A 22853-nucleotide genomic window follows, 5' to 3' on the forward strand; every position below is an offset into this window, starting at 1 on the left:
CTGCCTGCACATGGAGGTCCATAGCTTTCTTTCTCTCCTTGGTTATATGATCTGATAATGCAAAATAAAATAATGTTAGAGAATGATGAGTGATGACATTAATGCTCCAGTGTGTTTGTTTTTATTGAAAGAATTGTAATTTCCCTGTGTGATCAGAGGAATACTGACTAGTTTTTGATTAAAATGTTTATTTTAGGGTTGAAACACTTTGGATGCAAGATGTAGGATTGTGTATCATTCCTGGTCTTATAACTGACGTGGTTGGTGACTTTTAAGACCAGAAGAGGGAGATATTTAGTAAATTATGGAACCGTTAGACCTGTTGGACTAGAAGAAGAAGTCAGTAACAAAAATAAATGTGTTTATTATATTATTATTTATATTAATCACGATTTTCACAACTGTTTTAAACATAATAATAATGTTTGTTGAGTATCAAATCATATCAGAACGATTTCTGAAGATCATGTGACACTGAAGACTGGAGTAGTGATGCTGAAAATACAGCTTTGATCACAGAAATAAATTACATTTTAAAATATTTATTTTACATTGTAATAATATTTCACAGTATTAAAGTGTTTGTTTGTTTATTTGTTTTTGTTTTTTTGGGTCATTTTATTTAATTTTCATGTTCATTAGTTTCCAGTAAGTTTCCCCATTCAGAACCATTTGTCACAACTCTTCATAGATCCTTCTTCCTCTGCTCTTAATTAAAAATGTGACTGTAAATAAAGAAGCAAAAAATGAAGGAAAAAAAATTAACAGAAATAACTATAGGCCCCAAAACGTATTGTAGCAGAACCATGGCTCAATGGTATCAAATAGTAATACCACACTACTTTGATATACATCATACTGAATTATTTAAAGGGTTTATTTCAAGAAACCTTTCAAGAACATGGGTGGGTCATATTTCACTGCAAAATCAAAATTAATATAAAATCATATTTTGTCTGAAGAAACTTTTTGGAATACTACAATGTTTAATGTTGCTTTAAAAAAATTCTCAGTACTGTTATTTGGGAAAATACAATTTACTATGATGCAAAATTAATAATAAATGTTGATTTCATTAAAAAAAAAAACTATTACTGATTTTAAGTTATCTTAAAACACACTTGGATCCAAGTGAGTGGTCAAACAGGCAAGGTCACACACCAGTAAACAGGTATAAACCAGGGTAAGAAAAGGATAATCCACAAAACAGGAGAAGGTCAGGGCAGGCCGCAAACAATCAGAAATTAGGTAAACAGTCCAAGGTGAGGAAACAATGCTAGGCAAGAAAACAAGGAACTAGGAAACACAGAAAAGACACAGGGAACGATACAGGCTAACAATACTGAGCCATGTGTGTGTGTGTGTGTGTGTGTGAGAGAGAGAGAGAGAGAGAGAGAGAGAGAGAGAGAGAGAGAGAGAGAGAGACCTTATATCAGGGATCCTCAAATCTGGCCCACGAGATCCACTTTCCTGCAGAGTTATACATATAGATATTTTGGTAGTGTAATATTATAATAAAATGTTTTAAAATAACTCATGTTATTTAAATAACTAAAATACCCTTAATAGACTAAAAAAAGGCCTTAGTAATTAATCATACTGCATAGGATGTATGATACAATGAGGAATTCAAGTGCCTAAATTCACCTAATTAATTATTAATTTGTTTAGTTATATAATTTATACTTTGCATAAGGAAACAACACAAATAAACTTGGGGTAATCATAAAAATAGTTGTATTTATAATTAATTCATTTGTTAGCATACTTTTTGTATATTTAAAAGTAGTGGATCACATAAACATCTAAAAAAAGTAGAGTTTTAGTTTTCCAATGCGGTTTTAAACTGGGGCTATGGTGGTTTCCTTTTTTGTAAACCTCTTTATGAATGTAATAAAGAGAGCTCAGCACTGAATGAAAATTTCCACCGCTCGCAGCTATATTTCACGTTTCAAATCCTAGTACTCTGCATACTCAGACTTGTAGGTAATTCAGCTGCCGAGTCGTCCGGGATTTACCTTCAAGAAAAAGAGCAAGTATACACTAAAGCCAACGCCCCGCACACGCGCACTCACGCGCGCGCGCGTTCCTCTCCGCTCTACAACAGTGCGACACACATTTAGAAAGTTTATGAAGACGCTGCGTCAAAGTTGACGGTCTGAATCAATCAATACTTTTTTGTGAGAGTTTGCTGATACGGGAACTAGGCTTCATACGAAGACGTTAATTCACAGGAAAACATCTCGAGAATGGCAGAAACCGATGCAAGTCCGTTCGGAGGCTGTTTGGAGAAACTGAAGCTCTACGTGCGAACTCGGAAAGGAACGATCCTGACCGCAGAAATAGTAAGTTATCAACATGACTCCCACTTTAACTTTAACTTTACATCTAATCTCGTAAGAGGCTTGCACTGTGCCGAGAGGAATAACTTCAGTTACAGAATAAATAAACAAAATACTTTGGATTAAAATGATCTCTTGTCATTGAGAAGCTCCTCGTTTGTTTTTAATTAATCATACAACATATGTGCTAAACATTTAGTCTAATAGTGTGTAAAGTGTCTTTCAGAGTCTTCACTTTTGAGTATAAACCACATACTTTAAGAGCTAAAAATAGATCCGAGGAAAGTGGCGTAGTTGTCACACAGTTGCATTCAAGCAGCTGTTCAAAGTAACATAAACTTGCCTTACATAGAGTATGGTTGCGAATATAATTATGAAACTGTATCACTACATATTCAGTCTCGTCTTAAACGTATAACACTGGGGCTAAAAGAGTTTTAATGGTGAATGAAATAGCTCTCATTGCAGAGGCATTTGAAACTTCACACTGACACACTAGTGTCTGCTTTTGGGAGGAGGTGGCATGGAATGCAGACCATGTGCTTGATGGTGTGTGTGTGTGTGTGTTTGTGAGGTCAGAGTTCACGAGGCGTCACCCATTTGCTGGAACCACAGAGACCAGGCTGCTGTTCTCTCTTATCACGTCTCTCCGTCCACAGAAAGTAGTAGTTGTGGGTGACCATGGCCAAATGTTTAAGGACTGTAACACAGCAGGCCTTTGAATACCAAAAATATCTAAAACTGAATACCTACATATCTGTCATATGTCGTACATTCTAATGTTTGTTGGTTCGTTTATTCATTTTATAAATCTCTGGCGTATGGTTGTTTTCATTTATTCTGTCTGTTGATGATATGTATTGTTCTGTCTGTCATAGATTTGTTTAGCCTGTTTGTTGGTTCTGTCCATCTGTCATTCTAACTGTCTGTCGTATGATTGTTTACGCTTTCATTCTTTTATCAGTAGTTCTATGCGCATTCATACTTTGTTTGTCTGTCTACCTATTCGTTCGATCTGTCTGTCTATCCGTCAGTCTGTTGTACGTTGATATGCTTGTTTGTTCTTTTGTTTGTTTTGTCTGTATATAGTTCTTTAGTTCTGTCCTTGTGTCTGTCTGTGGATTGTTTTTGTTTTGTCTGTATATAGTTCTTTTGTTCTGTCCCGGTGTCTGTCTGTGGGTTGTTTTTGTTTTGTCTGTATATAGTTCTTTTGTTCTGTCCCGGTGTCTGTCTGTGGGTTGTTTGTTTTTGTTTTGTCTGTATTTTGTTTTGTCCCGGTGTCTGTCTGTGGGTTGTTTGTTTGTTTTGTCTGTATATAGTTCTTTTGTTCCATCCCGGTGTCTGTCTGTGGATTGTTTGTTTGTTTTGTCTGTATATAGTTCTTTTGTTCCGTCCCGGTGTCTGTCTGTGGATTGTTTGTTTGTTTTGTCTGTATATAGTTCTTTAGTTCTGTCCCGGTGTCTGTCTGTGGATTGTTTGTTTTTGTTTTGTCTGTATATAGTTTTTTTTTCCGTCCCGGTGTCTGTCTGTGGGTTGTTTGTTTGTTTTGTCTGTATATAGTTCTTTTGTTCCGTCCCGCTGTCTGTCTGTGGATTGTTTGTTTATTTTGTCTGTATATAGTTCTTTTGTTCCGTCCCGGTGTCTGTCTGTGGATTGTTTGTTTGTTTGTTTTGTCTGTATATAGTTCTTTTTTTTCTGTTCCGTTGTCTGTCTGTGGATTGTTTGTTTGTTTTGTCTGTATATAGTTCTTTAGTTCTGTCCCGGTGTCTGTCTGTGGATTGTTTGTTTGTTTTGTCTGTATATAGTTTTTTGTTTCGTCCCGGTGTCTGTCTGTGGGTTGTTTGTTTGTTTTGTCTGTATATAGTTCTTTTGTTCCGTCCCGGTGTCTGTCTGTGGATTGTTTGTTTGTTTTGTCTGTATATAGTTCTTTTGTTCCGTCCCGGGGTCTGTCTGTGGATTGTTTGTTTGTTTTGTCTGTATATAGTTCTTTTTTTCCTGTTCTGTTGTCTGTCTGTGGATTGTTTGTTTGTTTTGTCTGTATATAGTTCTTTAGTTCTGTCCCGGTGTCTGTCTGTCTGGATTGTTTGTTTATTTTGTCTGTATATAGTTCTTTTGTTCCGTCCCGGTGTCTGTCTGTGGATTGTTTGTTTGTTTTGTCTGTATATAGTTCTTTTGTTCCGTCCCGGTGTCTGTCTGTGGATTGTTTGTTTGTTTTGTCTGTATATAGTTCTTTTGTTCCGTCCCGGGGTTTGTCTGTGGATTGTTTGTTTGTTTTGTCTGTATATAGTTCTTTTTTTCCTGTTCTGTTGTCTGTCTGTGGATTGTTTGTTTGTTTTGTCTGTATATAGTTCTTTAGTTCTGTCCCGGTGTCTGTCTGTCTGGATTGTTTGTTTATTTTGTCTGTATATAGTTCTTTTGTTCCGTCCCGGTGTCTGTCTGTGGATTGTTTGTTTATTTTGTCTGTATATAGTTCTTTTGTTCCGTCCCGGTGTCTGTCTGTGGATTGTTTGTTTGTTTTGTCTGTATATAGTTCTTTTGTTCCGTCCCGGGGTTTGTCTGTGGATTGTTTGTTTGTTTTGTCTGTATATAGTTCTTTTTTTCCTGTTCTGTTGTCTGTCTGTGGATTGTTTGTTTGTTTTGTCTGTATATAGTTATTTTGTTCCGTCCCGGTGTCTGTCTGTCTGGATTGTTTGTTTATTTTGTCTGTATATAGTTATTTTGTTCTGTCCCGGTGTCTGTCTGTGGATTGTTTGTTTGTTTGTCTGGGTTTTCATTTATTCTGTGTGTTGCTCATTCAGTGTTTTGTTCTGTCTGACTATCGCTCTGTCTGTGGATTGTTTGTTTTGTCTTTCTGTCTGTTCTAGCTATTTTTCTGTTTGTCTGCCAGTCTGTGGCTCACTTTTCTCGTTCAAAGTTCATTGTGTTTAGGATTTATTTCGGTCTCTTTCAACTTCCTTGAATTCTAATTCAAAGTGGAACTCTTTAAAGTGTTTGTAACCCCAATTGAAATTCCGTTCAAGTGAAGATATTTAATGTCTATTTAAAAACGTTCTCAGTCCTATTCTAAATGATGCACAGTACTGTAACAAATTACTGAAATTCCTTCGCCGCCCCCACAGCTCATTATCATACCTCATTCTTATTTAAAATATGTCAAGTCATCACATGACATTCATTCTTTTGGAGCTTGACAGACCTTGGTCTCTATTTGTTTCTGCTTTTGTGGAAGAAAGCATTGAAACGCAAGTATGAATAAATGATGATGCAATTTTCATTCGTGGTGAACTTACCCTTTAAACTAAGCTTAAATAGTCTGTAATAGCTTTTCGTTTTGTAAAAAGAGAGAAAAAAAACATGAAGCAATAGCAAATTAATAAAATGGCTATACAAATTTCTTGTTAGAAAATTTGTTCAGAGTAAATAATTCAAACAGGAGCTGACGGAGGGACTTTTGTTAACACATAAACTCACCATGTCTTTGCATACAAGACATATAAACCATCAGAGAAAACACAGATAAATGCCAGAATGATAAACCAGCCCGGCTCTATCATTTATTATGCCTCAATGAAGCATTCCTAGTTCACCACATTTCACATGGCCTACTTTCTGTATCCTGTTGAAAAATATCATCAGCATATTGTGTCCTTATCACAATAATCTGCATTTGTTGCATTGGCCTATGATGGAATAACTACCTAATAACTAACTAACCCAGAAAACTTTGGCACTTTGAGGAGTAATAGCATGCTATATAACTAATTGCACGTTAAGGTCATAAACGTTGGACATCATGTACTCCTTTTCAAGAAATCAGTTTTGTTGTGCAGACACACCCACATCTAAATGTGTTGAGTCACTGGAAATAAAACGACACGCCTAGTGACTTACAGTAAATTGCCATTCATGTTGAGACTTTTACTGAGACTAACAGTAGATGAGTGATGTACTGTATAGCTCTCTTATGATTGGTCAAATGTAAACAGATGCAGGAAGGTTTGCTCTCGTGTCACTCGAACAAGCAGTGAGCATCTTGACATCACTAAATGCGTCTTTGTTAAATGATCAGTGTTGGGGTGTTTAATATTCCTTGTTATATACACAACTGTAACTAATTAGGCTATGGAAGTACAGTTGGCTGCGTGTTTATTTACCATGTTTTTGCAATACAGTGAATAATTTGTGTGTGTATGTGTATGTACTTTTAGTCATTCTTTATTTCTGGTGTTTCCTTATTTATCCGTTCACCCTCGTGACCCTGTGCAGCTCGGGGCCCTCAGCAGTGGGTGTTCTTAAAGGGCCAGCGCTGCATCCTTCAATAGAGCTTCATTGTGCTCTGCCTGGAGCTCAGTCTCCCTGTGAGGCTCATAGAGGCAGTTTGTGCCAGTCCCCACAACTCATAAAGCTCCGATACATATGTGCATGAAGGAGGGGTGCCTGATGACATCATGCCGCCCGCTTCGCTGCGAAGAACTGTGACTTCAGTCAAACGGAGTAGGTTGAAGCCAAACTGCAGTCGTTCTGCTGGCAGCGGTATATTTATGTGCCCTCAAGCTGGCTTCGTTTCAAAGGCACGTAAAGAGATAAGACTGTGCGGCTCCTGGCATGCCTTTATCAGCCCTTTCTCTGGTATTCGGAGCTTAGCTGAAAATGAAAACTCTGTACTAAAAATGGCTTGTTTACAGTCGCCTATAAGTGGTGTTCTGTGTAAGGCCAGCATTTGACTTCTTAACCCCAGGATAGCTGCACGTTTTCCTGGGTAAGATTGGACCAGTGCACTAGTATTGTGTTGTCTCTTTTATATATGAAATAAGGGGCATCAGAATATCAGTGTAGTACATCAGTCAGTTTATCAGTGTTGTTGTTGTTTTGGTCAAATTGAGGTGAAAATGAGCTCATGGGCTATATGTGTGGTTAAAACACTCAATTTCCCAAAGATTGTAATAGTATTTATATTCCGGTGAGTGGATTGTTCCAGTAATAAATGACACAGACCCTGAAGTGACACAGTGACAAATATAACATGTGGCCAATACAGATAATAATCCCAGATATCCATCAGTGATGTAACACGAGACAGTGAGTGGATAGTGAAAAAGGATTGAAATAACTGCAGAGAAAAAGGAAAGTGGTTTGATGAAGACAAACAAAAGCACAAATGAAACATTAAAATTGACACCAGGAACGTGTTGAGACAGTAAACAGTGAATTGTGAAACAGCGATTAAAGTCAGAATCAAACAAAGTAGCGACAGATCTTTACTTCTGTATTGGGATGTACATCTGAGTGACACGTTTAGTGAAAGAGCAGGCACGTACGACAAGGACCGCTTCTGTACATCAGTTGTCGGTTCGATGAATGTAGATCAACTGAATCTGAGCTTGCAGTGGATAAAGAGTCTATGCTTACGCAAAATAAGCAATCTCATATATAAGCAGATGCATATGAAAAATAATATGAGCATCGACAATAAACAGTGTATAAATAAAAACTGTCTAAAGTTCCACAGTGAAATGTCGGAAGAAGCAAAGGACTGCGAAGCTTGACGGTTGTTGATGGAAGCGATCTACTGCATCTTTGCTTTGAATATTGAAATGAATATGATCCAAATGTAGTCTCTGATAAGAAAATAAACACAGTTATCAGTTTTTTGCTCATAATGTTGCTTTATTTTATGAAACCTACCTACATTGTTGATTTTATTTAATTTTTATTTTTAATAGAAAAGAAATTCTGGGGGCCTTGAAATAGTGAAAATCGTCAAAAATGCTGCTGGTAGCTGGAAACTAACCCTAATGTTGGCGGGAAACCATGAATCGTTACTTTAAGATCAATAGCATGCATTTAGAAAATCATGTTTCGTTTAATGTTTGGTAGATATTGCCATGGTAGCATACGTTTGTGTTTTCCCCAAGAGACAGAAAGCAGGAAACTTGCCTCCTAACACATTAAGAGTCTTCCTGTTTGAGAAAGCAGTATTATTCTGTGTTTTATCAGTTGTTAGTCTGGCAGCAGATCATAGCAAACACAAGGCACAGGTGTTCAGCAGCAGCATGTGTACAAATCATTAACACCACCACAAACCACGGCAAGATGAACTGAACCACGCAAGAACACCTGTACGGTCCTTCAAACAAGTATGAAACAAATAGTGTTTGCTAAGGCTTCCTTTCCCTTTTCTTTCTTTCTTTCTTTACAATTTAATTAGGCTTGTCAGTAAGTTTAAAATGTAAGCATGTTGAAAACTTTGTAATCTTATTTCAATCTGCGTACTTGTCATTCTTTCCAATCAAACCATGAGTCATACTGTAGATTAATGTGGACTAATGTCCGCTGCTGTTTCCTAGTTGTTGCCAGCAGTGTTTATTTAGATCCCAGCGGCACAGTGTTGAGTTTATGGGCTTTTTGATTAGACAGTCATAATAGTCTTGTACTCCCAAAAGTATTCTTGTAATAGTTCTCTGTTTTTATCCATATAAGGGCCTTCAATCTCGTCTACAACGTCGCTCTTTGTGAATTGTGCTGTGTTTACATCCGTGCCATAGTCCTCTCTTTAGTCGTCACCACATGTTTTAGTAATCAGACTTGGAAAAGCTTCACAGATCTCCATAGGATGCGAGCGAATCAGAGCTGCACTGTTAACTGACACCTAGAGCAGATGAATTGTGGGTACAGTAGACAGCTTTGGTGAATTGGCAGTAAACATGGGTGACGCACTGGAGAGGGAGAGTTTCCACACTAAAACGCCAAAGACATTTGGGAAAATAATGAACACAGATGTTTTCTACATCTTACGCAAGAGACAACTGAACAAGTTAGGGATTGTTTTATATGAGCAAATTAATACTACTAGAGGCATATGGACAGACAATATTACAATTATTTTTTTATTAAAACATGAAAGTACACTGGCCTTAACCGGTATTTGGACAGTTAAACCACATTGAAAAGTCATTTCAAGTTACGGTTTGTTTTATGTAATATGACTATATAAATTGAAAATTATTATTAATGGAAGCAAATTAAACAGAAAACCAAAATACAACATTGTCTACAATATAAAACTACTTTTCAATGAAGCAGAGCAATTATAGATTTGAATTTTAAAGTTAGTCTTTTTTTCTGTTTTAATTTTCTTATCATTTACAGTAGATAACTTGTTCTTAGTTTTCATTCTGTCATTGTAAGGGTTTTTTTTTCAAGAAAGTTTTAGTATTTTGTTTCAGTTTCAGTTTCAGTTTTAGTATTTTATGGCTGCCAAAGTTTATTGGTTTTATTCAACATGTTTAACACGTGTTAAACATTGATTTCTCAGCACAGTCTAGTGTTGGTGTTTTCCAGTGGCATTTCCCGTGTTTTATGTAGGCCAAGTGTAATTGTTTCAAGTTTTAGAATGTATCTAATTACAAATTAATTTGTTGCCATTTTTGTTTTCTTTTGGAATCTTGTCATTTCAATTCAGTTTCAGTTTAAAGTGCATTTGAAAGATGTAGCTACTGTTTTCATTTAGTTTTTGTTAAGGTCAGCATGAAATGAACCTGCAGAAATATGGATCTCTTTTCTATTATTAACAATGCATCCAATTTACTTTTCAACTTCTCTTTTTCCATTTAATGTTTAAATGATCTTCCGGTGAAAATGACAGCCTCCAGTCAATCAGCTTAAACTTGTCCCTCAACAATCATCAGAAGAAATATCTGGGTCTCACTTTAGTTTGGGGACCAGTTCTCACTATTAACTAACCATTAACTGACTTTTGCCTCAATAAACTCCTAATTTGCTGTTTATTGATAGTAAGTTATCTGTTAAATTGTGTATGGGGTCGGATTAAGGGATCTAAAATATAGTCATGTAGAATAAGGCATTAATATCTGCTAGTATATGCTAGTAATATGCATGATGATAAACAACTAGTTGGCTGTGAGAATTGGACCCTAAACTAAAGTGTTACCAAGATCTGTCACTTCTTACCTTTTATTGTGACTTTAATGATAATAACACTATTGCAATAGAGAAATGGGCTCACTGCAGAACTGTATGAATACGCTATCTATCAGCAAGGGCTAACTGCTAATGCTAACTAGCTAAACCTTTACCAAAACCATGTTCCCATCCTTACACACTTCTACTCTGATGCAGTCGAGTTTCTTTTATGTTATTAAACTGCATGTGTGTGTGTTTTCTGCAGCTGCTCAGCTTCATCATCCTCATCTGTTATGCCGCGTCAATGTATGGCGGCTATTCAGCGGTGGCCATCTGTGAGATGGTCTTTGCCATCATCTTCTTCATTGTCTTCATGATGGAGCTGGACAAACAGTTCCTGGTGGTGAACTGGCTTTGGAGCGTGAGTATGAATTCACTAGCATCACGGTCCAGCCTAGCTTTTGCATGCTTTAATTTTCTGTTTGTCCCTTCAGGATCTCATCCGCGCTGTAATCGGTGCAGCACTCTATCTCATCACCTCTCTGATCTGTGTGATCGGGGGATCCGGGGACGGGGCTCGCATCGCTGGCGGGGTGAGACATCCAACATTCAGCATCAAACGCATGCTATATTCATGTCTTTACGATCAAATCGGATTTATTAGTGCTTTATATCCTCCTCTGCACTTCTGGCATCTGTTGATAATAATGCTGACCTTCTCTGGCAGGTGTTCGGTCTGGTGGCTGGGATCTTGTATGCTTATGACTCCTACACAATCTTCTTGGACATCAAGAGCGGCAGACAGCATACAGCTGCCCCCACAGGTGCCTGAACACATTCATTTGTTAAAACATGTTAGAAAGTTCACTGGCCTCAAAAGGTATTTGGACACTTTAACCTCATTTAAATAGCATTGCATTAGATCTCAAATATCAAATCAGGCGTCAGCAGATCTTTAGTGGATATACTGTGTCAGGATGTAGATGAGTTTCTTATTTTATCACCAATGGATGCTCTGCAGTGAATGGGTGCCGTCAGAATGAGAGTCCAAACAGCTGATAAAGACTTCACAATAATCCACACTGCTCCAGTCCATCAGTTAATGCCTTGTGAAACCAGAAACTGTGTTTGTAAGAAACAATGCATCATTAAACTATTGCTTGTGGCCAAAGTATGAATCATAATAGCGCTTCTTCCACTGTTGTCCTTTCACATCAAAATCAAGTGGCATGTTTCTTTAAACTGTGCTTGATTGGAGCATATTTCTCACCTGATTCAGATGAGATGACTCTTCCACTGGAAAAAGCAGCGGACTCATATTGTAGCCAGAAGCAGTGGTTTGAATTTAAATACGTCTTGATGGGTTTGTTTCTTACAAAAATGCAGCTTTTAGCTTCACAGGATGTAAACTGAGGGACTGGAGTGGTGTGGATTACTGTTTTTATCAGCTGAATGGACTCTCATTCTGACGGCACCCATTCACTGCAGATGATTCATTGATGTGTCCCTATTATGGTTAATGAAAGGTCCATATTTTGGTTTTGGAAGTCCCCAACAGGTTGACATGCATGCAAGGTCAAAAAACACATTCATTGTCTTAAAATAGGCATTTTTTTTTTTACTTTTTTGTGCAACGACTCCCAAACGATTCCTTTAATGATTCATTTTTCCAAACCGTGCCTTTGTATGTGTTCAAGACAGGTTATATATATAAAAACTCCCAACACTTTTCTCTTCCAACTTCAACATCTTCCTACATCATTGGTTTACCCTTTTCTTTTTTTTTTGTAAAGGGTGTTTGACCCTGCTTGCATGTTTACTTTGTAAACACTGGGTCGTGCTTCTGCAGGGATAGGGGATGATTTTGAAGTTGGAGGAGAAAATGAGTAGGGAGTTTTTCGACACACCCTGACTGTACCCTAATGGATTTCCCCTCACAGTGTGTTTGAGGGAGGGGAGGTTCATGTTTTCCCGGGTCTGCATGCACAACAAGTTGGCGGACATAAATATATCATTTTGACGTCAACTTGAAACAGCTAAAGATTTGTTTTAAAAAATGACTCGTTTTCATGACTCGGAGTCAACTCTTGCTTTTGAAAGACAATAACTCTGTTCACAGTGCACTTTTAGATTTCAAACTTTGCAGGATGTTTTCATGAACTTATACACACTGCATGAAAGGCCATTTTCATTTATCCATAATAGGGGCACTTTAAGTTTACACAGGTGAAGTAGTGAAGTAACCACTTTTTCTGTTCAGTATTTCTACACCAAATCGAACAATTTCGTGTTGTGAAATGTTTGACCTGAAACATGTTCTTACATCTTTCTATGAAATAAAAGCTCCTTGGTTTGATATTTTATCAAATGCAGTGACATTCATATATTTTATGTATCCTTTATAGGGCAAATGTCTGTACAGTATGCCCTGACGGAACATGACTAATTTACGTGAAACTTTTTTGAGAGAAAGAAACAATTAAGACCGTAAAATATTTTTTACCCGAATTAACCATTTTAAAAGAGAGATGATATTTTAAGGTAAATAAGTGGAGGAATTAACATACAAGTCAGATTTGTATTCATAGGTAGATAGATACATGTCTAATTAATTGTTTACTTCATAGTTTTATTACTCTTAATTATTTTGTTAAACTGCACTGAATTCCAAGCTGTTTTTTCTTTAAGTGGGAAAATTCCAGATGCTCACCAGCATTTTCAAAACAAATTTCAATTTCAATGTTATTACTTTTTTGAGATCTTTAAATATGAAAAATGATCTTGTCTCAGAGGAACATTGTGGGTTTAGTACAAGTTAATACTTCAGTGCTTCAGCCTGCATAAACAGAAACCATGTGTACGGTAAAGCACTTAAGTTAGATTTTTGTTATTTTTACAAACTGAGGGATGTGGTAAGTGACAACACATCAACAGATGCTGTCCGTCTGTTCCTCGACCAAACTGAGAACTGAATTGAATGAAACGAAACTACATTTTCAGAGAAACCTGAGAGTTTTCTGTCCCTTACACTAGAGACATGATCACTTTAATTGATTAACCGATTTAATTTGGCTTTTACTCGCATATAAAGATTGACAATTCTTATACAGAAACTCCATCAAATACGTTCAGTGAAAGCTCAAACGTGTTTTTTAAAGGGGTCATGAATTGGCTTTTTTAAATTATCTTATACCGTTGTCTGAGGTCCACTTATGACGTTTGCATGCATTCAAAAACATCAAAATCAATATGTTATATGCTATTTGTATAATGGTTTAGAGGCCTGCTCAAGATACGCTGGGTTTTTATTGGCGTGTCATTTTTAAGACTTGAGGAAGTTAAGTCAGAGTAAACTAATGCCTTGTCCAAATACATTTGTGGTCTTTGCACTTGACCACTTGACAACTTATATGATGTATTTCCTGTTTTTGGCCTGTAAGTGTTCAAATGAGGATGATGACCACAAGTGTGTGTCGAATTTTTCCATTACCTAAATGAGCTTTATTTTAATTTTCAATTCTTTGCATTTTTTGCATTTTAAAATCAACTTCATTTTAAATCAAAGTCTCGTGATTTATTTCCAGAACATGATGCATTATGGGATACATTAAGCCTCAAATAGCGCTCCGGAGTAAATGTGCAAGACTGTCCCAGGTCTTAAAAATAGCAAAGTGAAGTGCCTTTAAAGGGGTCATGTGACGTTGCTAAAAAGAACATTGTTGTGTATTGGGTGTAATGCAATGTGTTTATGGTTAAGGTTAAAAAAAAATGTTTCCATATAATGTACATTATTGTTGCTCCTTTTTGAAACGGGTCAATTTAATAGATTTCAAGCTCATCGGTCTGAAAATCAGCATCACATGACCCCTTTAATGCAGACTTAATCCACGTGTATCCCATCATGCATCATATTCTGGAAACAAATCGAGACTTTTTGCCAAAAGGTCATGGAAACCTTTCCAGTGTAAGTTAAATATGAATATAATAACAAGAGATATTTATTTTGTAAAACATTTGCAACAGCTTTGTATCAGCTTATTAGAAGCACCGCAAATTAAAATTGTCATGTTTTAGAGACAACAAACATTTAGAAGTTGATTATAAAATGCTATTTAAAAGTAAAATAACCATAAAGCTATGTAAACCCTTGCATTTCTACAGCACTATAAGCGTGTCCCATCAGGTAATGAAAAGTTTGACACACACTTGTGGTCTTCATGCTTCATGTGAGCTGAAACTTTATTAAAAATCACGCATTTCTAATATTTGGATCTGAAGGAAGGTTACACAGCGACTGTGTTCTTCCACAACTAGGCACTGCACAATATTTTGTGATCTTCAACAGCATGTTTAGTGCTTATTTACTCTGTCTAGTTTAGCGCCACTCGTGTTATTTCCCTGCTGTGTCATGTGTGGATCAGGGGGCGGGGCTACATAATTAGGCATGATCTTCTTCTGTGGAGGCGGAGCTTAACCTACAGGCACATTCATCTGGCGTTCGCTGGGCCTGGTGTCAATAAAAGCTTTTGTTTCAGTTACAAGGATGTTTTCACTTCTGAAACTTACAGGATATTCTTATACATCAAAAGCTCAAGAAACAAGTTGATTTCTCAGTTCATGACCACTTTAAACAATAATGTTTTTTTGGAATAGACTTTCAATAGAGAGACAGAAATCTCTCAAGTTACGATATGAGTGTGAGCAAAACATGACAAAATGTACATTTGGGGTTGAGCTGTTTTTTCCGAGTGTGCACTTGCATTTCTTGTGAGTAGAGCTTTCAGTGCACACAAATAAATACAGATACCAGAAACAAAATCTAAAATTAAAGAATGAAAAATAAAAATATGAATATAGTTAGAAAATATTTAAGGATTGTCTACATATTTACAGTATTGTGGATTTTTGTGAATTTCCAGGATATTTCTGCCGGTTGGTGACGTGTTGTTACCTCTCTCTGAACAGGTCGCTGAAGGCCATCATGGGATGGTTACCACTGACATTTGGCATTTGAGCCAAACGGTTATTGTGACCGTCTGGTCTCTCCGTTTCACACGTCTGCTCTTAATGTTGTGTTACTGTAACAACTTAACCTGACTAACTATCCCCCAGTCATTTACTCTGCGTCTCCCTTTTTGTTTTCTCTCTTTGTTTTTTAACAGATGACACCGTTTGACACTACTTTCCTCACTACAACATTAACAGCAACCAAAACATGGAGAGCAAGTCTAAAACTGGCAAAAGGAGTGAATTCCTGAGAGTTATCGCAAAGTTACCACGAGAGATGAAGACCAGAGGAATGCAAAAGGAACAAAACTTTAAACACCACAAGAGGTTTATGGATAAAAGGGGTTAAAAAGTGAACTGTAAGATTAAAGACACCACCATATATGAAGGAACAGAGAGAAACAGAAACCATCGTCTTGGTCGGGTGGCTTTTGTTACCACAAATCTTTTGTTAGAAAAGCACTACCAGGACATTTAATAAGAGATACATTTTTTTTTTTTTTTTTTATACAATTTACAAAAGAGATTCAAAGTCAGTCTGTCTTCCCAGGCTTTACTAGAGAAAGACACATTTTGACCAAGTGATTTTAAACAAAGTTGTGTTGGAAACTTGATTTAATTCAGTCTGGTGCTGTTTTTTATGATGAAACATGAAGGTTGCGTTTGTTATGGTGTAAAATTCACTGTAATTCATAATTGTAGCTTAAAATCTAATAACTATTGATTGTTCATGTGGTTTGTGCTTAAAAAAAACCGTTATAGTCGTATAAGGTTAATAAAACGGGATTTGAGTCGGATATATCCAACTCATGTGCGGTCAAGAAACAGTCACACATTTAAAGGGATCTTCTCTTTGTTTCAACTGAAAAGGAGGGGATATCAACTTTAATATTTTCCATGGTGGCACAGTTTTGTACTGTAACAGGTTCTGATGTCCATGTGTTGGTACAATGTTAAATTTTCATTCATCTTTTCTTACATATCGCCATTAAACCTATTACCTCAAGAGTTGCTCATTATCTTCATGCCATAAGTATTTTCTGTTGTTATTCTAATAATAAACTGATCACGTATATTAATATATCTTCATTCACAGTCTGTACAGTTCAACCCTACTGAGGAATGTAGTGTAATAAACACTGAAACTGCCTTCACAGTTTGTCAACATTCACTCATTCAAGATTTCCCCAAGACTAAAAAGAATAAATATCTGTTCACTCAACTGTACAAGTAAGAGTTTTTTATTTAATTTAATTTACATTTTTTTGGAGTGCCTTTAAAGAGATTATTCAGAAGTATTTGGCCCTTCAGCTGTTCAAACGTGCTGTCAGCACTATCTTGTACAAGCCAGAGATGCATAGATCTGCAGTTTTAGTAAGACTTTATCCATTTATAACATGTTTAAATTGTTGTAACCATTTCTGAATTATAGATTGTAATGTGCGAAGTCTGCCTGATTCTTTCCCTCATGACTGTATTGTTTTTACAACCTCAGTTTTTTCCCCAATGACTTCTTGAAAGCATTTATTTGTGAGATGGTTCTGTAAAAAAAAAATGGTAAACTCAGGATGTTCTGCTCTTTTTAAACGGGACACTTTTAAAGAAACACTTTATTGGATGTTTTTGGTTTTACAAGTACAGCTCGTGGAAATAATTGTGCAGAATTTATGTCTCTTTCTAACAGATATGGCTGGTATTTCGATAACATTTAATAAAAGGCTGTTATAACGTGTTGGACTGTTACTGGTGTAAGTGCTTCCGCCTCACTGAAGACAGCGCCACCTGCTGGGAACAAACCAATCATTTAGACCGCAAACAATGACAAATAATATCACAAATTTACTTCATCTTAAAAATGTTTGCAAAATTGTTTTTTTTTTACATTTAACATTTAAAAAAAGAAGTGTTTTGCTATATTCAACGATAGACTGGTAGTGACGAATATTTGTCACTAGATGGCAGCATCTACATTCACTCAGACAATCTCTGTGTGTGGAGTTTTAAAGAGGTTTAAATGATTTAATTAATGATATTACAAGGAGAGGGTGACTTATGAGGACATAACCCATGTCCCCATTTTTAAAAACGCTTATATATCATACAGAATTAGTTTTTTTGAGAAAGTAAAAATGCACAAAGTTTCCTGTGAGAGTTAGGGTTAGGTGTAGGGCCATAGAATATACAGTTTGTACAGTATACAAGCAATTACACCTATGGGACGTCCCCACTTTTCACAAAAACAAATATGTATAAATATACATTTTCAGAGGAAATGTGTTAATAAACCGAGAGTATGTGTCCTGTGTTTGTGTTGAGAGCTCAGGTCAGTGGGGGTGAGCGGGGGGTGCTCTGTTCCTCAGTTAAACTCTTGTCCTGTAGGTGTAGCCCGTCTGGTTAGGAGCTCTTCTCCTCAGCACGGAGCTCTACAGGCCAGAGAGCACACCGCGGGGAACAGCGAACACAAGTTACGGCGGACTGAAGGAAACTTCGGCGGAAACATGAGAGGCTTCGCGTGAATCCGCGCACGAGACACCGCAGCGCCGACATGTTCACGCGCGGGGCGAAGAAGCGAAGCTCCGGTCGCTCGGTAAGTTGCTCTAATGTCGTGGCATCCCGCTTTTATCTCCATATAAATGCATTTGCATTTCCTTTACTAAAGTCTGTCCTCGGTTCTTTGAATGAACAGATCGTGGCTTGAAGTTTTAAAGGTCATTTTAATCCTAGCACGCTTTGTTGACGATCGAAAGTTACTTTTGTGTCTCGCACTTATTCTACCTGAGGAGACTGTTTTCATCTCTAGTTAAATGCACGGAATTTACATAAATAAAACTTACACTCCGGTATTTAATTTGACTCGTATCAGTAATGCTTTCTGGGTGCAGCACAGAGTTATCAATTATAATTTTTCCCCTAACTATTAATGAGGCATTTTTCGTGGTCTTGATAACTATTGAGTTGAGGAGGCGTGGCTTATTTGTGGCTACGTCACCTTTATACACCTTTGTACAGGTGACGCCATCGTTTAAGTATAACTTTTCATATATAACAAATAAATGAGTATTATGATGTGAAATATATTACACTGGATACATTTTACAAAAAAAATAAAAAATAAAAAAAATAATGCACATGTTTACGCATAGTTTACGTTTAAAATAATATACATAGGCTAATGCAAAATAATTATTTTTGGTTAAAGTATAAACCAGAAAGAATATGTAAAAAAAAAAAAAAAAAAAGTAATATTCTACAGTTTTAAGAATATTACCAAATGTTTTCATTTCACAGTTAGTCCTGAAATAGTCGGTGCATCTGGATCAGTTATCATCTCAACTGAATGCTTCATATTAAGTTTGGTCTTGAATGTATTTTTCCTTCCTGAAGGAAGTGCTTTCTATTAAGGAAATGCACAAAAAGTAAACACAACCTAAAAACATCAGGACACGCTTATATTCACTGAAGATTGTATTCGATTATTTTGAATGGATTCCAATGCAACCAGAAACTCTCGGCTCTATGTATTTAAATGTTTTCCAGATGAACTTAATCTTGTAGTCGTGTGCATTAAGATCATTTGATATTGTCCTTTCAGTTTTGACCCGGAGTCACAGGCAAGTGTCTTGACAAATAAAAACAGACACATGATCTTTGACATTCGAACACCTCCTTGTATGTCCCTTACTAGCTATTATTCAGAATGTCTTCACTCTCTCCGACTCTACTGGGATCTCAGCATGAGGAAACCATGATGATGGGCCTCATAAAACTTTTAAAAAGTGTTTTTGAGCTTTTGACCTCTCGTAACTGTTGTCATGGTCACAATCGAGAGGAAATGTCCCCCGAGGGTGTGGACAGGAAGACACCCCGAGGGCATCCTGTCTCACCGTCAGAGACGGGACACAAAGGTGACTCAGACACCAGTTTTCTACATGAACGTAGTATGTTTCTCCACACACACTGTGCATGTCATCAATTCAGTCTTTCACGCTATCTTTACAGTGCAGGCACATCCACACATTAATCTGCACAATAACCTCACTCTCACTGGTTAGCAAGTCATTGTTTTGTCTTCATGAAAGTAGTTTATCTGTTGCTTTTCTTACTTGCTTTACTCTTTGTACTTCCTTTACTTGCATTTTTATTTACTTAACATTTACTTAAGTTTATTTTTATACTTAGCTACTTTTGTTATTATTTTATTTTGTAGCTTGACTTAATTTACATAATTGCGTTAATTTCAGCACTGTTTTTCTTATACTTTTGTTACTTTCTTTACTTCAGATACTTGCATTACTTGTCACTTTTAGCATGTTTGTTTCTTGCGTTACATTTCTTATCCTAGTTTCCTTTATAAACTTGCATTACTTGTGTTATTTTTAACAATATTGTTACTTGTTTTACTTTCCTTATAAAACTTTAGTTTAGAGATGTCGGCCAATAATCAGTATCGTGAAATTATCACAAAATTGAAACATTAAATGCCGTTTTGACACTTTAATTTGACGGTATCGTAAGCTCACACTTGACTGAAACGCAAAATAAAAGCAACGTTGCAAATAAATCAAATCAATCAAGCAAATCATTGCTTTTGTTTCATTTATATTTAGCAATTTGTTGTTTTCTTGCAATACTTCATTTTAGTTTAAAAAACTTTTCTTTTGTGGTACTTCACTTCTTTTGCAAGTATATGTGGCATTGAACCGACTCCATAGCCATTGTCACCTGTAAGCTCTTTCTGTAGCTGTGGTCTACTAAAAGCCTCAAAGTCATCATCGCTAAAGTGGAGAGAACAAAGTTCTTTAGGTTCTGAGTTTTATTTATTCACAGACATCTTCCCATTAAAGCGCAAGGTTGGGGGTTCGAATCCCGGGGAACACATGTTAGGAAAAAAATTGTTAGCCTGAATGCAATGTAAGTCGCTTTGGATAAAAGCGTCTGCTAAATGCATACATTTAATTTATATTTGAGTGTGATTATTATATTTGAAAATAACTTAATAATAATTAATAACTAAATATCTTGGAATATAATAGTGTTGTAGTTGGTTTTAATCTCTAATTTACCAAACGAGAGGGTTCTGTGTAGTCTACAGTATTAGTTTGGAGAGGGCTTTTTTCCTTAAGAAAACCAAAAATCGTATTGGCATCGACAGATATCAATCTGAATAATCGTCTATCAGTATCAGCTGAGAAATGTCACATCGGTGCATCTACTTTAGTATCTGTACAGTTACTAGTGTTATTTTTTGACACTGTTGTTACTTGCTTTACTTTCATTACTTTACATGATTTACTTGTGGCACTTTTGTTACTTACATTACTAGTTTCACTTTCTTTATTTGCATTTCTTCTATTACTTTGTGTACTTGCATTACTTTTGTTGCTTACTTTACCTGTGTCACATAATGTACTCGAAAAACCTAAAAACTTTGTTTTGAGGACTTTTTGTAGCCCTGGTTAGACAAATTAAAACAAATGACTTTGCAAATTAACATTATTACTGTTATATTTGTATTACTTTCCTTGTTTTTGTTGTTACTTTACATGTTAGAGTACATTTGATAGTTTTTGTTATTTGCATTACTTTGGATACTTTGCCAGTTCTCGTACAACTGATTTCTTGCTTAAGATAAAGTATTTACTGTATTAAGTATACAGTGAATGTTATTGATGTTTTCAATAAAATAAATGTTATAAATAAAACTCAAATACAAAAGCAAATAAATAAAACATGTTCATGTCTTTTTCAAACCCACTTGTAAACATTCACTGTTGTCATATATACTGCTATATGACGCGGCCTTTAGTTTTTCGATCCATGATAGTACTTTTAATCAAATTTCTGGACCTGTATGGCAGGTTTTCTTCTTTATAACCATTACCAGTTTGATGCTCTGAATATGGCAGTTTTGTTTTTCACAAGACTTATCTACGGCTGTGTCTGTACAAGGCGACACAGGAAAAACGTTTGTGTGATTTAGTTTTTCTTTTCATCCCCTTTCCTTCTTTCCTATTCTTTCGTGTTAAATCAGCTAATGCAATTAACTATTCAGCAAAGAAACGTCACCCAAAGATCCTGTCCCCTCTCTCTCAGTAGTGAATGGTCTCGGTTCAGTGAAGTGTTAGAGTTCACTGATCTTACAGCGAGTGTTGGTTTCAGCACGTGTGTTTCCAGAGATCTCTCGTTCCTTGCACAGGATCTCTCACACTCGCTCAATCATAGTGCACAAAGCTTATTGGTGCTTCTTGTTGGCATAAATCTTGACCACGAAATTCATATTAGGTTTATTTAAAAAAAAGTGTATTATTGTGTTTCATGTTTCATTTTCATGTTGTACTTAAAAATGTTAAAAGCTTGTTTTCTGAAATTAAGTGCATTGTCGTTTTTTTGTGCAAACCCATGTTTTGCAGGTTGTCTTTCTCCTGAAAGAAAATTAACATTTTTGAGGCCTCTGCAAATTGTATTTTTGTATTGTGATAGTATGATATACACTGTAAACTCTAATATAAATATATAATCCAACATGTTAATACATGACATCTTTAAAAGTTTGATTTCCAGCTGATGGGCAAAAAGCTGCTAGCATGCTTATAAGACTTGTATATATTTTTCTCTTTTTGTCTTGTTTACAAACTGGTTTTCACTTTCTCGCTGGTTCCTGCTCCGTGTGTGTGTGAGAGAGCAGGCCAGGAGCTTTAGTTTTTTGGCTGTGGTGTTGCTGTTGCCATATATAGGTACACCAAAGATTACAAACACCTTAACCACGTCACTCGCAGGTTTTGAAGAACAAGTTTTCAGTTTTATTGCTTTATTTGTTCCCACAAAAAAGTAGAAGACCTCGAGGCTAAACTAAGCCTGATATAAAGTTGTACAGTAGAAACATCTAGATTTGTACTTAACCCAGAGTTGCTCTTCAACATTTTGCTGCTGTGTTTTGTTGGAGCAGTCAGTGTTGCAGACATAGAGAAACAGAACAATCCTGTTAAGGATATTATATACTACTATCCCTTTAACAACACCTGAATGAATTATTTTCTAGATTGTTAATACGTTACAGGTCAGAAAACACATATCAGTGGACCGTGTCAGCTGGGTGGATGTAGCGAGTCCAGGAATGCATTTATACTACACACCTGCTAACCTGCTAACCTTAGTTTATTGACGTTAACTGCTGTACACATTTACACATATGTGACGTTTACAGTATCATTGCTTGTTGTTGTTGAATCGCACTGTTTGTTTATTATGGTAAGTTTACAATGTAGCTAACAATGTACTAAAAAAGGTTTTTCATTTGTGTTTTTAAAAGTTTTGCGCACAGTCAACGAACGTTGTGAAAATGATCCCCATTCTCTCAGATAAAACTGCAAAAACTAAAACGCTGTATTATACAAGCCATGCCAGCAGTTGGCGATGTCACTTTGTAAAGAAACACTACTAGGGATTGGGGACACCACTTATTTTGTTTTCCGACACCATACCAATATTTTTAAAGGCCAGTATCAGTATCACTATCGTCGATATCGATATACGATACTTTTAAACTGAACTTTTAAATTGATAGTAAGAGTAAAATGGCTA

The 22853-nt window shown here is 36.2% G+C and overlaps 2 protein-coding genes across 5 annotated transcripts in view; both read left to right on the forward strand.

Moving 5' to 3' along the window:
- The first annotated feature begins 2048 nt into the window (after positions 1-2048).
- plp2b (proteolipid protein 2b) lies at positions 2049-17004 on the forward strand. Of its 2 annotated transcripts, none has more exons than XM_026197663.1 (5): positions 2049-2345; positions 10531-10686; positions 10760-10858; positions 10993-11089; positions 15231-15418. In XM_026197663.1, the coding sequence occupies exons 1-5, from the start codon at positions 2250-2252 to the stop codon at positions 15236-15238; spliced, it is 456 nt and encodes a 151-aa protein (XP_026053448.1). In that variant the 5' UTR covers positions 2049-2249; the 3' UTR covers positions 15239-15418. The 2 variants fall into 2 exon arrangements, with proteins under 2 accessions (XP_026053448.1, XP_026053446.1); XM_026197661.1 differs by lacking the exon at positions 15231-15418 and adding an exon at positions 15428-17004 and having other exon boundaries at positions 2051-2345.
- Positions 17005-17557: 553 nt separating this feature from the next.
- Positions 17558-22853, forward strand: part of prickle3 (prickle homolog 3) — a 39481-nt gene continuing 34185 nt past the window's right edge. For 2 of the 3 annotated variants that reach the window (XM_026197658.1, XM_026197660.1), the window contains exon 1: positions 17559-17859. In XM_026197658.1, the coding sequence (XP_026053443.1) occupies positions 17818-17859 (42 nt within the window). In that variant the 5' untranslated portion in view covers positions 17559-17817. Of the gene's footprint in view, positions 17860-22853 lie in introns of all 3 variants that reach the window. The other variant, XM_026197657.1, reaches the window with a different exon arrangement.

The sequence above is a fragment of the Carassius auratus genome, chromosome 22 (assembly GCF_003368295.1).
Source record: "Carassius auratus strain Wakin chromosome 22, ASM336829v1, whole genome shotgun sequence".
Classification (NCBI taxonomy): Eukaryota; Metazoa; Chordata; class Actinopteri; order Cypriniformes; family Cyprinidae; genus Carassius; species Carassius auratus.

Coding starts and splice junctions, on each gene's coding strand:
- plp2b (XM_026197661.1), top strand. CDS start 2,250: ATGGCAGAAACCGATGCAAGTCCGTTCGGAGGCTGTTTGGAGAAACTG. Junction 10,687..10,759: donor TGGTGAACTGGCTTTGGAGC/GTGAGTATGAAT, acceptor TTGTCCCTTCAG/GATCTCATCCGCGCTGTAAT. Junction 10,859..10,992: donor GGGCTCGCATCGCTGGCGGG/GTGAGACATCCA, acceptor CTTCTCTGGCAG/GTGTTCGGTCTGGTGGCTGG.